This window comes from Phalacrocorax carbo, chromosome 16, assembly GCF_963921805.1.
Source record: "Phalacrocorax carbo chromosome 16, bPhaCar2.1, whole genome shotgun sequence".
NCBI lineage: Eukaryota > Metazoa > Chordata > Aves > Suliformes > Phalacrocoracidae > Phalacrocorax > Phalacrocorax carbo.
The window spans coordinates 10202777-10217791 of record NC_087528.1 but is presented as its reverse complement, the minus strand read 5'-3'; the positions used below and the strand labels follow the sequence as shown (position 1 = coordinate 10217791).

The 15015-nt window shown below is 43.1% G+C and overlaps 1 protein-coding gene across 1 annotated transcript; it reads left to right on the top strand.

Annotated features, from left to right (window-relative positions):
• Window positions 1-91: 91 nt before the first annotated feature.
• Window positions 92-13806, top strand: LOC104040251 (cytochrome b-245 chaperone 1). Its single transcript, XM_064467017.1, has 7 exons — window positions 92-260; window positions 3414-3544; window positions 4725-4766; window positions 6048-6121; window positions 7148-7244; window positions 8502-8646; window positions 9228-13806. Exons 2-7 carry the CDS (start codon window positions 3460-3462, stop codon window positions 9355-9357), a joined length of 573 nt encoding a protein of 190 aa, XP_064323087.1. The 5' UTR covers window positions 92-260; window positions 3414-3459; the 3' UTR covers window positions 9358-13806.
• Window positions 13807-15015: the final 1209 nt, after the last annotated feature.

The following is a 15015-nucleotide window of genomic DNA, read 5'->3' as shown; positions in this document are numbered from 1 at the left end:
AACACGCCGCCATCTTGGCTGAGGCTCTTCCTTTTCCACTCACGCGTGAGGCCCCGGGTAAGGTTTATTTATCCTCTGGTTTGCCCTCACCCAAAATGGCCGCCGGCGCATCCGACCCTTCTTAGGGCGGGCGTGGCACCAGCACGTCTCTGCGGCCGCTCTGGCCGCGCTCTATGGTCGCGGGCGGCAGTGCCGCAGGAAGCGGAGGCGGCCGGGCGTCCCATTCAAAGCGCGGGTGTGCTGCCGCGCGCCTCGGGCAGGTACCGCCGCCGGCGTGGGGGGTGCTGGGCTGGGGGCAGCCCGGGCGGGCTGGGGCGCAGCCCGCTGGGCGAGCGGGAGCTTCTGTGGCGAGGCGCGCTGCACCGCCCGCAGGGAGCCGCCGCCCTCGGCCCGTCCCGCGCCCTGCTGCGGGGCTGCGCTGGGCCGCCCGCCCCCGGAGAGCGGCTGAGGAGCGGGACGGTGTCGGTCGGGGGAGCGACTCCCCGGGGCGGGGGCGGGCGGGAGCCGCTATGGGCCGGTCCTAGCTACAGGTCTGGCCTTGCCCACAGGAGGGGAGGGAAAGGCGAGGGTGGCTTTGGTTGTGGCACCACGCTGCAATTCCCTTCCCTGACTGGCTGCTCAGTGAGGGGGAGACCAGCTAGTGCGCGGGTCTTACTGGGGGGAGGCGGGTATGGGGTTGGGAGCTCAGGCCGGTGGATGGTCCTGGCTTGGTAGGTGTTTGTAGTGAGGCTCTCGGGGTGCGGTTTGGGTAGCTCTTGCTAGCTCACCCTCACTGTCAGCCTGGAGCAGAGGAGGCTGAGGGGGGAATCTTGTCAATGCTTATAAATATCTGAAGGGCGGGTGTCAGGGGGATGGGGCCGGGCTCTTTCCAGCGGTGCCCAACGCCAGGCCAAGGGGCCACGGGCACAAGCTGGGACACGGGAAGCTCCCCCTGAACATGAGGACAAACCCCTTCCCTGTGCGGGTGCCAGAGCAGGGGCACGGGCTGCCCAGAGAGGCTGTGGGGTCCCTTCCCTGGAGACATTCACCCCCCGCCTGGACGCGGCCCTGTGCCCCTGCTCTGGGGGTGCCTGCTCCAGCAGGGGTGGGATGGGGTGAGCTCCAGAGGGCCCTTCCAGCCCCCGCCAGTCTGTGATCCTGAGAACTTGGAGGAAGTATATGAATGTTTGTTTCGGTGCTGAAGATGAATTTAATGTCCAACCCAACAAATTAAAGCAAAATTAGCAGCCCCAAAATACCTACCTCTCCCTCTGTAATTGTAAAATTGTAGTAAAACTTTTGTGTTCGCTTTAAGGCACGTTTATGACTTATTTTATTAAGTGTAACTTTGAGAAGGTGTGTTGGTGATTTTTATTCCCCGAGGCACCTCTCTTGTGAGCAGCTGCCTCTGTGAGAGGTGATGCCGTTGACTTCAAGTGTCCGGCATTAAGCTGGCACTGGCATTTGCACGATTAGACTTCACTGAATGAATGTGGGGGGAGAGATCAAAGTTTGTGTTAATATAGTTAACTGGTACGTATGAATTATCTTTTAAGTAGAGCGTGTTTGTGAAATGCGGCCAGGTTTCTGCAGTGATCTTTGTGTTTGATACCTTGTTGATATTTTTTAGATTGTAGGCAGGAAAAGGCTTTGTACGCGCAGAAATATTTTCTGATATGTTGAGAGCAACTCACAAGAGTCATTTGAAAATTAAAATTTGGTGCTTGACATCCGGAGGAGATGGAGCGTGTCTTACGCATAAGTGGTTTTGTCTCTTGGTTTCAGATTCTCTCAGATGTGTTGCTGACAGATTAAAATCAGTCATGTGCTTTTTTTAACTGAAAATATTTGGCACCTGCATTATTAAATGGAATAAAAAAAAAATCCCCTGGAGCTTCATATCTAGTCAGTTGACGCAGAATTGCGGGAGTGTCATGTCGTATCTGAGAAGAGCAAGATGACTGAAGGGCTAAAAATTGCATGCTTGTCTTCTGTAGGAACCTGGATGTGCTTGGGCCTGCTCTCTAAGTGTTTTTCATTGTTATTCAAAAACCTGTTGAATGTTGGCATTCTTGTGGAAGCCTGTTATCATGGGCAGCAAACAGCATAATGCCAACCTCCTGCGAACTTTTCTGTGGGCAGAAGACTCGGTTATTTGATTATTGAAGTACGAAGTCGGTAGGAGGAGTTGGTGTTTATTGTCTTCAATAGTAAATGAGCTGTTTAATGCTCCTGCAGTCCCCAGAAAGCTTCACAGATACTGAGCTTCATCACACCAGTCAGAAAAGTAGATATCCTTTTCAGAAATCCCTTTTGGGGAAGCCTGCTTAAAACATTCTACCTTAAGTGGTGTCAAGGGTGTAACACAAGAGCCAACCAGAAAATATCTGCGATTAAGGCCAGGCTATACCCTGCTAATGTTATGACACAATTCTTAACACACGCTTTCATTTCCCATTTACTTTTACTGGTTTGTGGTCTTCATAATAACAACATGCATCTCTGCCAGCTTGTGCAGGAGAAGCATGAGCAGCCTGTCCTTTCTCTGGTGACAGTTCTGAAAGACCAGCCGGGTCCTCATATGCCTCTTGCATCTTGGCAAATCAGCCTTTATGCTTGCGCTGAGAGTATTAGGGTAGGATTGTTTTTTGCACTGGAGCTCACGATCGTGCCAGAATTAAAACAATTTTATGCTGTAAATAGTAAAAACTTGCTGAAAATGTTGCATGGGGTTGCCCAGTTCTTACTCTTTTTCATTAGTACCTGTCTTTTTAATCTGTACTGTTGCTTTCTGTCTGAGTTGAAGGCATGGTCTCATGCAAGAGACACAGACATACTTGTTGGAAAATCCTGGTTTTATTCCTGAGTTGGCTTGAAAGATGGGAATGCCATATAAGGCATTATGTGACACTGGCACTGCAAGACTGAGGCTGTAACCCTTGCTGGGCTATCATCAGGGATGAGAGACCCAACATCAGTCTTGCAGGAGGCTGTGTTGTCCTGCTTCAGTGCCAGGCTAGTCTGACATGGAGTTAGCAGGAGAAATGCTGTCAAAGAACTTTCCATTGCTCTTTTTCTTTTATTTGTTTGATGTGCTGCATGAATTGGCAATGACATTGTTCCAGGCTCTTGTTTTTCACATTTTCTTCTGGAATCTAGTTGTGATAGAAAGAAAGACTTTTACTCCCAAAATGAGAAGTTTCTCAAAGAGTTCAGATTCTTGTTGCTGTTGTGCAAGGCTCCACATGACAGTTTTTCCTCTGCATTTTTTTTTAGTGTGCATATTGCTGCTCTTGTGAGAAGAAGACTTGTTCTTACCCTGGGCATCTTTTATTGTATAGATTAAGACCTGATAAGTCCTGAAAAATGCTAGGAAGGGACAACATTGGAGCCAACAATGATTTTAAATTCTACTTACCTTCTTTTTTGTCCAGTGAGATTTCATGAGTCAGACTGGGCTGTTGAGACTTTCGTCTGAAGATGTACATGCTGGTTGAAAAACGCACAAGCTCCCATCTTCATCTGAAGAGGTCACCTGGCATCCGATCTTGGTCTCTTTTTGTTGGTAAGGCCATAATATTCCTCAGTGTATTTCAGAGCTTGCTTTAAGGCAAGGGGGTCACAGAATAAATTCCTGAAAGAGCCTCTAACAGGAGATGCCTGTCTTTCAAGCATTTTTCTTTCAATAAGTGGAATCATCATGTTTTGAACTTTTCCTTTAGCATAGCCACTAAATAAGCCTGAAGCCTCCTCAGTGTGGTATTTTCACTGTTAGACTGATAATTTTTCAGTCTGTTGTCTAGAGAACCTCAGAGGCTCATGGACAGAACTTTAAGGGAGTCATGGAAGATCAAGAAAAGAAAGCTTAGTCTATGCTATATAGGAATATAAATGTGAAGGTTCTGAAGGGGATGCATACTTACATTGAAAAACATCTAGGTTTTCAGAAATGGAAAAATCTGCAGTGGAGTGATGCTGGGGTTAGATCTTGTGTGTTGTTGACAGTTAACTCTTAATGGCACTGTGTGTATGAAACAGGAAGTCATATAGGATGTTGGGAAAGGCATCTGTTTTTAAACACTACTGAATATGCAGGAAAAAACCTGGAGTGGTACTTGTTAGGACCACACTGAGAGAGCTGGTGGGGAAAATGTGGCATATGCTGTTTTCCAGCTGAGTAGATCCCATTGCAGTAACACTACAATGTCATTGCTTTCCACGATGTTGTCTTGTCAAACGCTCCGTGAGACAAGATCTTTGCAGTTGCAGTGGTGCACTGGGGCATGAGGCGCTCTTCTGCTTCCTCCTCAATGGGAGAAAGGAGCTGGCAGCTTCTGACACACATTTATTGCAGAAGTTTGCTTTTGGCTCCACAGAGCACTTAGAGGGGAAAAAAAACTGCTGTAGTGTTTGTTAGCATGCCCAAAGTTGTACTGTGCTTGAGAGGAAGTATGGTGTAATGGTTAGACTGAGAGTCCCTCAGAGGTTCTGTTCCTGGTCTGTCATGACCTTTTGTTTCTGACCTCAGCCCCTATGCTTTTAGTGGCTTTGCAGAATGGGAGGGTTTTTTTATACTGAGTTCAGAGAAAAATAACTGACTCTTTGATATAGTGATCAATGTTGCAGTCACATTTGTCCCCTTTTCAAAAAGTGATGAACTTGTGAATATTCATATGTTTTTCATCAGGGAATTTTAGATGGTTTGAGATGCCTGTTTGTCCTAATTTTCTCCCCTCTTATCCTAGGAATAGCCTCCATAGGCTTGGCTGCTGCTTATTATAGTGCAGGTAATGGTCTATCATTTTTCTGAAGAATTTTTGATTTCCTGTTGACCTGTTTTTTCATGCTGATGATTCCTCTCTGCAGCTTCTGTCTGGCTTACAAAAGCAGTATAGGTACCTATCACATTTTGTGGCATGAATATTAAAATCCAATAATAATTGTTGCCTGTGTATGACATGCCATGCTTTAATGCTCTATTTCTTACTCAGAATCCCTTGCCATTTGCAAGAGCACTTTTAATAATGGTATTTAGCACTCTATGGCATTTTGTACTTTCAGTGTGTTTTATAAATGTGATTAGCTGGTCCTCACAGCTCTCCTGGGAAGACATATAATGATTGTTTGCCACCATAATGAAATGATTACCTTGCCTTTGATGGAAGTGCTCTGTTTCTCTGGAAACTGTTAAATCGTCACTGGCAGAGATTACTCATAAGAACACCTTTAGAGAACAGCTACTGCTGCTTCCTGCCCACTCCCCCTCCCCAACAGAGCAGACGGTACTAAGTGCCAGGTATCCTTCTGCCTGTGGAATTTATCCTGCAGGCTGTCCTGTGATTTTCTTGCTGCATCCTATTAACATCAAATTTTAAAACTTAATAGCATGTAGGAATATACTACCAGTATAATCAATGTATTTGTATTTTAAGAGCAAAGTCCAGTGAAAGCTGCTTGAGACACTAGCTGTTTTAGCATTTTTTATGAAGACATTGCAACAAAGCTTTCTGAAACAATACTGAGCACAGGTCTACTCTACTTTCAGTAAAAGTCTTACTAAGCAAATTGTTTAGGCTGCTGTATGTAAACATTTCCTGGACATAAAATGCAAATGCTTGTTTCTCAAGAGAACTAACTGCTTCCTTTTATGAAGAAGCATGTTTGCTGTGGTGAATTTCCTTTGTCCCTTACCCTTGTCCTCTGCACCACAAATATTTGCTGGTAGAGAGTTTTGTGGATGCCTTTTAAGATGCCTTTGCTTTTAGGGAAGAGAAAGATGTGTAGTGATGTTAAAACTTAGTCAATAATACATATGTTTATAATTCTGCATGGTTTGGAGCTCAGTGTAGATGGAGTTTCTGAAAAATGTGAAGAGCTTCTGTATTTTTGTCCTTGTAGAGAGCTGTAAAACAGCTTGCATTACGATTAAAGGCAAAAATGTTGCATCAGAGAAACCTTTTCTCATTTTGTTGCCTTTAAAGGGAGCATGTTGCTTTTAAAACCAACTGTTTGAATACTGAACAAGGAAGAAAAAGAAACCCTAAACTTGTGTTTTTTGCATTGTTCAGACAGCTTGGCATGGAAGCTCTTCTATATGGCCGGGTGTTTCTTTGTGGCAGCACAGAATCTGGAGCAGTGGGAGGTAAGGTGCTGAACTCAGGAAATGAGGTCGGCCTAGTTTGGAAACAGTTGGCAGATGCTGATCCCAGCCCCATGCACTTGCTCAGTCCAAACAGACAAGTTATGCTTTTGATTTTTGAGGAAACCCTTTGAGGTTGCTATATTAGGACTAGAATTAGGGCAATAATTCCTTCACTACACAGGCACGAAAATTTGAAGCTAAACATAGGATTGTTTTTTAAGGGGAGTCTTGCCCCACACTGTTTTCCTTGTATATAGAAAAGGGAGAAAGAATAGCATGTTCAGCTGCTGCAACATGATTTCGTGCTTGCTGTGCCAGCTAATGACAGAACGACCATTAAATAGGGTAGCTCTAACCTTCCAGGCTACTCAGCCATTTTCCTCTGGGAAAAGAGTGGTGTTTGTGAAGCTGCTTTATAATCCTGCAGATGTTGATCTGTTGGGAGTTGAACTGAGAACAATAACCTGTTATATAGGCTTTTCACTTCACTGACCTGAGTTGTTATTAGAATAAGCAACCCACACATATGAGACATCCTTTTTTCATTGACTGTCAGGGATATTTTAAACCTAGTGTAGGCCTGGCCCATGTAGCATAACACTAATTGTGGTGGAGTTAGTGGCTGTTAGTGAAAAGTGTAGCTAGAAGTCATGTTTGCTGTATATCTAGTTGTACTGTAGGCCAACTGCATACATCAACGTGAAAATTACAGGAGCTCCAGGTTAATGTTCAAATTTGATTCCAGGCAAAGTTTTATTACATAAAGAAGGTGGCAAGAGGGGCAGTGAAACCAGCTTTAGCTTCCTTCTAGAAGTAACGCAGGAGGTATGGTAAAGTCTCTGTTAAAGCCAAGGACAAGATTGTGATTTTCACTGTCTAATAATAGCAGGCTGTCTCTAAAATAGCTATGTATTTTTCTGTGTTACCAAGATTATTTTCCCATGTAACTATTTTTATTTTACTTTGAAGCATAGCTACTGATGGTGTTTTTAAGAAAATCTTGATTTTTATTTTTCAATTTTACAGGAAGCTGTATTTGATAAGAACAAGGGAACAGTCTGCCTAAAAGCATTCAATCTTTACAAAAAAATACTCACCTTCTCAAAAGGAGGCAATGAACAAGGTGAGAAAGCAGTGTCTGTGGTAGCGCATGTGGTGGGCAGACAGAAGAAACACATACATGCCCATTTAATAAGCTTCTCTGGAGATCTGTACTCAAATTAGTCACATCTATTTCCAGATTTGTTTTGTTCCCAAGCAGCAGATGTAATAACCTGCCCTCAGGACCTAAGTGTTTTTTTCAGGTTAGGTTGCTGCATGCATCTGGTTAGTTATGTTAATCCAGGGTAACGGGGCTTACACTTTGCTTCCTGTAACCGTCTTAGCCATTCCTTTGGGAAGTTAATGTGCAGGTTTACATCTCCCTTGGCTAGCCTGTTTTGCAGGTTGGACCGGTAGAAAAAATAAAATTTTGGATCCAGGAGTTGAACTTTCTACAATCTAATCTGGTTTTGCTAGCAGGCAAATGTTTAGATAGCATGTGCAAGCAGGCATGTTACATCTTGCAGATACATGTATTTAAACCAGCATATTCAGTGGGCTCAGTTTAATGCAGTATCTAATCTCTTCTGAGCTTCCCATTGGAGTAACGGAAGTTGACTTAGTTGAGTCACTGAGAGGCAGGATCTCCATTGCAAACTGAAGTAGGATCCTCTTCAATGTCAGTTTTTTTAATTCTACTTGCTAGTCTAAATCAAACCAACTCTCCATATGCTTAGAGAACTGACAGAGTTTGCAATGTCCTTAAGTTGAATTGGTTTTTAAACAATTCATCTTGGAGATGGAAGATAAGAGATGCTGAGAAAAGGATGTTTGATGTTTCTGAACTTTTCTTTAGGTATGTTTATGTACTGGGGGGTTGAGCACATATCTTCCTGAGAGGTTATTTGGTAATGATCTTTCAAGTATTGTTAATGTGGGGATGCAGAGGTTAGTAGGTGCTCTGAAGAGTTAAATCTTTTAATATTTGTAAAATTCCAGAAAACTTAACACCTGTTTACCTACTTTGTACAGAAAAATAGTTAAAACTGTCATTAAAGTTAGTGGGAAACATAAGTAATAAACTAATGGTCCCCAGTTCCTGGGAGGCAGTATATCTTGTTCATTGGGGCCTATACCAGCTAGTATGTGCTGTAGTCTCTCCTCCTTTGTTTTGCCCAGATAGCTCAGCAGCTGTTTGCTATTGCAGGACTGCCCAAGTTGCATGGGATCAGAGCAATAGTACTCAAGAACACGGCGTCCCAGTCACACAAGTTGCTAGTAGCAGTGTTTGGAGTTTACTGTAATGCTAATGGACTACTTTTTCCACATCTGTTTACAGTAGTGGCTCTACTGAACGAGATCAGAGATGTGAATGTGGAAGAGGAGACTGTGCGATATTTTGGGAAGGGTTACCTGGTTGTGCTACGATTTGTCACTGGATTTTCACACCCACTGACTCAGAGTGCAGTGTTGGGCTGTAGAAGGTGCAGTGTGGACTTCTTTTAATTAGAATGTGTGAGGTGGGAAATGCCAATCATGTGGGTCAGTAATCATCAACTGTTGAGACTCATCCTAGCTCCATTTTCATACTTGCTGATATGACCCTGTGTTATTCAGTTTAACTTTTTTAAACCCTTCAATGCTTTCAGTTGCAGACAATTGGGTAACACCATCTGCTGTCAGGAGTCTGACCATGTTTAGATATCTAAGATCCCTCTAGTGCTGCACATCTGCTGTAGTTACCTGTGCTAGCTCAGCTGTGCAGTGGCGGGGGGGACTAATTCTATTTTGCAAACATTCAGTGTATTTGTCAGTTAACAAGATTTATTTTGTCATCGATAATAAGGAATCTTGCAGCAGGGACTGTGGGAAAAGGATTGATCTGTCTGGTATGGAAGTACTGGCTTGGCTTGATATGCCTTCACAAGTGGGATGCTGCCAGTCATACTCTGCCATACGTTGGCTGCCCCTTCAAGCAGTTAATTCTCAAGAATGAGCGTGCCTGTTCTTGTCTTGTCAACACCACAGTTCCACTGACTCTTACATTGTTTTTTCTTTTCCACAGTGATGTGGAAGGAGTTGCCAGGCTCATTACCAGCTTTCTGGAACTGGACAGAGTAGAGAGCCAACAAGATCTCTCTGAGAGCAGTGAAACAGAGAATAGTGATGCAGATGAACCACAGGATAAATATTAATAGTCATCATGAGCTGAAGAAAGCAGAGGCTTTCAAACATTGGAAAATACACTGATTGTTCTTCAGAAAAAGAAATCCCTCTAAGTCTTGACCCAGACATTTCTCTACATGTGCATTTACAATGGGAGGAATCTGTCTTAGGGCACCTTTTTAGTGCTAAACTGCTTCAAGATCCGTGCTCGCAGTTCTGCTGTTGTAGAGTCCAAAGAAAATTCTGTTCTGTTTGCTCCTTTGACTTAGATCCTGCATGTGGACACTGCTGGCTTTTGAACTTTGTCAGCTCGTCAAACTTGTCTAGGAATAGTTATTTATTAAGGAATTGGTTTGAAATCATTTATTGCCTTCCCTTCCATTAGTGAAGTGGAGATACAGATGTAAACTTCCACTTCCTGCAAACATCTGCTGCAGGTACAGTATATGAAATGTATAAGAGCTGAATTTGTACCTCATAACACAATGCTTTCAGGGTCTTTTTGACATTTTATAAAGGACTGAATATATTGCTAAGTTGGTCTTAAGCAGCTTAATATATGCAATTAGGTGATGCAGGATAGTGGCACTTTTATATTCTCTACTACTGATTTGCCATTAGATACCAGTAGACATCAAGGTTGGAGTGACTCTCTTGGAATTGGAAACACCAGGCTGATCAACTTGTTAGATTGTCTAATTTCTCTTGGACTTGCCAAGAAACCATAAATACTAAACAGAAGATGACCAGGTTGATGATACAACATCTTCGGGGTGTTCTGGCTTCATCCTGGTCTGCTTAACTCCTGGGCATAGACTACCCCAAGAGAGAATAACCTTTTTCTAGACCTCAATGCTCACTATTTTAACTGTATTTAGAAAGGAAGGAAAACACATCTGTTACTTTAGGTAGGGAGATGATCGATGTCAAACAACATGGCAGCCTGGATTTGCTCTGTATTTCCTCACTTGAAATGACACTGAAGTGCTAAATAACGTAGTGCGTTTTTTTTAATATAGCTGGGATAGATCCAGTGTTTGACTTGCACCCATGTTTTACTCCAGGTGTGTGTAGTGTCCTCTGTTCTGACCAATGGTTTCACAAATAGTTAAAATATGAATTTTCCAAGGTATTTTTTTGAAGTAAAAGCTACCTCTGTTAGTCAACATGTTCTGTGTAGGACTAAAACTTCATCATGCCTATATCAACATGTCAGTAGAAAAAAAAGTTTCAAAGAGCTGAAAGTTCCTTCAACATGCTAAAACTGCTTGTATTAAAGTTCACTGGGTTTTATTCAGGAATTGTATGGTGGTAAGACCTGAATTAGAAAATACTTACACAGTTACTTCTAGATCTCAATGGGGTACAAGGTGACTGCGGTCTGCTTTCACATTTGGCCAGGTGCAAATGTCTTCTGGCAGCAGTTTCTTTGGGACTTAAAAGAACATGCATTCTTCTTTCAAAGCACTCTACCTCTACAGGAGAGCAAGCTCTGAAAAGATTTCAGCAGAAGCTGTGTCCTGTTGTGTGTTCCAGCTGTATCTGAAGCAAGTACACGCTCATCTGACCAAAGAACAGGTTGTACCAAGATTTCACTTCCAGCCATATAGACCCAGCATGTGAGCTGTGAGACACAGATGCTCTTATTGTCGGTGTGGAAGGGTCATCAGACTGGAACAGGGAGGCAGCTGCTGATGCAGCTTGACTGCAGCGCGGAAGCGGGCCTATTAAGTAAGAAACTTGTAGTCACATCAGGTATCAAAGCAGACCTCTGCCATTAGACATGCTTGTGAAGTCCTCTGAGTTGGTGAGCTAATCATGTGGCTTCCAACCTCCCCCATGTCACTGGAATTGGGAAGCTGCTATGGATGAATGTGGGAGATCAGGATGCAGGCAATTAGCTAAATTTGGCCTTTATTCTGAAGCACAGCTGTAAGCTAAGAATAATCATCAAAACTGCTTAACAATATTGCAAGATGTAACACTTTGGAGAGATCTTCACTTAAATCCACTCTAATATATACCCTGGGTAACACTCTGGACAGAAGAGAATGAGATTGGGAATTTGGAGAACTCCACACCCCCGTGTAAAACGAGAATGTCAAGTGCTCTACGGACTTCCAGTAAGAAATACAACTTGAGTATTTAATGGTATAATGTAAGCAAAAGGGCTCAACCTGCAGATAACTGCTGCTTTGTAAGAAGGATAATTAGAGGGAGTCCATGGCATGGATGTGCATCGCACTTAGGATTCTGAGCCCACAGATTTGACCATGGATGAACCGGACAAAACTGCCTGCATTCAGTTTTAGCTCTACTGGGTTTCTTTTGTATTTCCATGAGAGCTAACGTTCTGTGGAGATACAAACCATGCTGTGGTTTTGCAGTTAAAAATCAGCTTTAGAAAGGTACGTCTGTTGATCTAACCCTGCGCTGCATTGTGTGCCCTGCTTCTGCTGAGCTCTTCTGTGCCTCCAGCTTGCCGTATGTTCTTGATGTTAGCAATGTATATACTTAGGGACTATGCAATTTCATTATACAAAGACTAAAACAATGTAAGGAAAACAGAATCCCAAGGAAGGGGAATGACCTATCGTAGCTTGAAATACATTCTGTGGAGCAAGTTGCATCGTACCCTGTCCGCTCTGCCTTTGGCAGCTCTGTTGCCATACAAACTAGTACAGTTTCAAACGAGAACCTGGGTTCCATAGACTGAGCAATGTGAAGACTGAATTCTTCAGATGCTGCGGGTGCTGCCTGTGGGCTGTATGTCAGGCACTGCTGGCTCGATATGTACAACTGGGAGCTTACTGAGATGCTGACCTATAGCCCAGGTAAAGAACGTTGCAACTTGGCATGTGGGTGCTGTATGGGAATGCGTATCACAGGCTGATGTGTGTTTCTCTTGATCCAGGTTTTGAGCTTCCTCTGTTCAAAAACTGTCTTTTGTACTTAAGACACATCCAGATTTTCATGTTTTGCAGTAACTGGGTGTGGAAAATTAACTTGCAAATTGTCATTAACATGGGTTTGTCTATGTCAATGTCTGCAGACTCCTCAGTGACATGATGCAGCTGGAAGGAACTATTTAGAACATCAGGTGCGAACTCAGGACAGGTTCTGTTCTTCCCGATTTACACTAGTCCCCTCTCTGATCCTCTTCTCCTGCCACTTTTCACCATTTTGCTGAAGCTTGTTTTTGGATAGTTTTCCTCCCTTCTCTTGGGCCTAGCATATCAAAACGCCCAGTGAGTGAAGCCTTATGTGTGCCTGATGTAAAGTGGCTTGTACTGAAAGGAATTGATGTGAAAGACTAGTTTTTGGTTAGGAAATTAGATACTGCTAGAAGAGTATTATAGAAGTGTTGGTTAAGGTTTTTGTATCTCAGGCTGCCTAGTAAGGAGCCTGAACAGCTGTAGTAGCCCTTACAAATTATTTGAAAATGTGTATAAAAGATCTGAAGTTAGATCTAACCCCTTGCTCCAGAAAGCCAACATTTTCTATTATGTCTGTTAATGTCCCAGTACGGTAAGTGCCATTTGGCAGATGCTTCGGCTTCCCCTGGAGGAGCACATTTGAAGTTACTCGCATGTGTGTGGCCGGCTGGGATTGTGGCCTTAGCTGTCACATGGAACCAAATGCTAGACTGCATGTTGTGCAAAGGGAGAGAGTAGCATCATCTAGCTATAATCTGATCTGATATTTCACAAAATGAGACATTCCAGTAACTAGGATCAATTGTGCAAGTCTCAAAGAAAATCAGTGTTTATGCTGTATTGCTGAGATCTGACTCCTGTGCTGTATTTATGAAGTTACACAGATACCAAAAACTCAACTGGCTTGCATAGGTAAGAGTGCTAGTTCTGACACTGTGGTAGATTGCTGAGAGGCAAAACTACTTCTGGAAAATGTTTAGAAGTTGCTTTTCTACTTTCAAATTGCAACTAGAATTTCAGCAAGGCCTTGTATATTGTCTTTTTTTTAAACAACTGTTCATTGATAAAATCAACTTTAACTTGTTTTGTCGCTGCAGTCTTCTATATTGTTTTTCAAATAAAATGTTAAAATATTAATGGCTGTCTAAATTACCACTTGGCACAGACCTGTTGAAGGAGTTAATGGGGGAGGACAGCGTAGAGGAAGCCCAAACACCGAGCTCCAGCTGACCCTGCTGTTGCTCTTTGACAGCAGTCCAGCTTTCAATTTTCATATCAACTGATATAACCAACTCCCCACTGGTAAATATATTTGTGCTTTTCCCTCTTTAAACCAAACCAATGTGCCATGTGCAAAAGAAAGGCAAATTTCCACAACCATTTTGAGTTGTCAAAGGATTTATTAAAGTAAAATAAAGATCTTGTTTAGTTCAAGGTATGTGACCTTTGTAATTAAGGTATACATGGCAACTGATTCTTTTACATAAAAATCTGCATGTGGACTTAACTCCTGGAGCTCTCATTAAATAAGTTAATTTGTCTCATGCTGTACTTGTACTTTCTGTATCTAGAGCTATACTCTTTCTAATATATTGCTTCAAGAAAATGTCAATACCTGTGCTTCCAAAATAACACTTGCAAGAAAGTGATACATGAAGCAAACAAAGAATATTTTAAATATTCATGGTAGTGTACTTAACCACCAGACTTTGGAATTATTTTCCCTTGTGGTTATCATCTTAATGCTCCAATTAAGTCCATAAAATATACTGCTACGGGTTACTAAAAGTTCAGTGTTAAAGCAGAATAAATGAGTATTTCCCCCTCATATTCAGTAGACTTCAGTCATGCTTCAAGTCTGGATTAATAGTCCTGCAGTCTCAGGTTTTACAGCGTTAAGTAGATGCCTTAAAGTTATGGGGATGGCACTTTTCTGTGGGGATGAAACTAAGCTTAGCTTAGATGATGCTTTGGTAAAATGCCAAGAAGCCTGATGTGTTAAGGCAGTTTTCCCTCAAAGTCTAAGTATCACCTTTGCTATTGGCATCAAGCCCCTACTCTCTAGCTCCCTTGTGCTCTGTCGGCCATGGCACGTGTTCTTTCATGCACCTGCTGTAACCTAGGGAGCATCTAGGCAGCAGGTCCTTGCTCAGACTTCTGCAAGAAGTTGGATGTTCATGTCCTGATCTCAAGCTAATCAAAGCTGGATTTAGAACCAATGGTTTTATGTGTTTCAAAGACTGAAAAAGTCTAAAACAAAATTGAACAAATCAGCTGTTACATACTGTGGAAGGACTTGTCATGATGGGATGGTAGAACCACAGAGTCACTCAGGTTGGAAAAGACCTCTAGAATCATCAAATCCAACCATCAACCCAACACCCCAGGCCTCCTAAACCATGCCCTGAAGTGCCACGTCTACATGTTTTTTGAACACCCCCAGGTGACTCTCCCACCTCTCTGGGCAGCCTGTGCCAGGGCCTGACCACTCTTTCAGGAAAGACATTTCTCCTAATACCCAATCTAAGCCTCCCCTGACACAGCTTGAGGCCATTTCCTCTCAGCCTATCGCTTGCTATGTGGGAGACCAACCCCCACCTCACTACAGCCCCTTTCAGGAGGACACATCTCTGAACATACCTGAAAGAGGAACGTGTCACAGTACAGACCACAAGGACCTCAAGCGTGTTTAAAGTATCCTACACCTGCCTTTTTATGGCAATCGCAAAGGGGGGACATGCTGCCTACTGA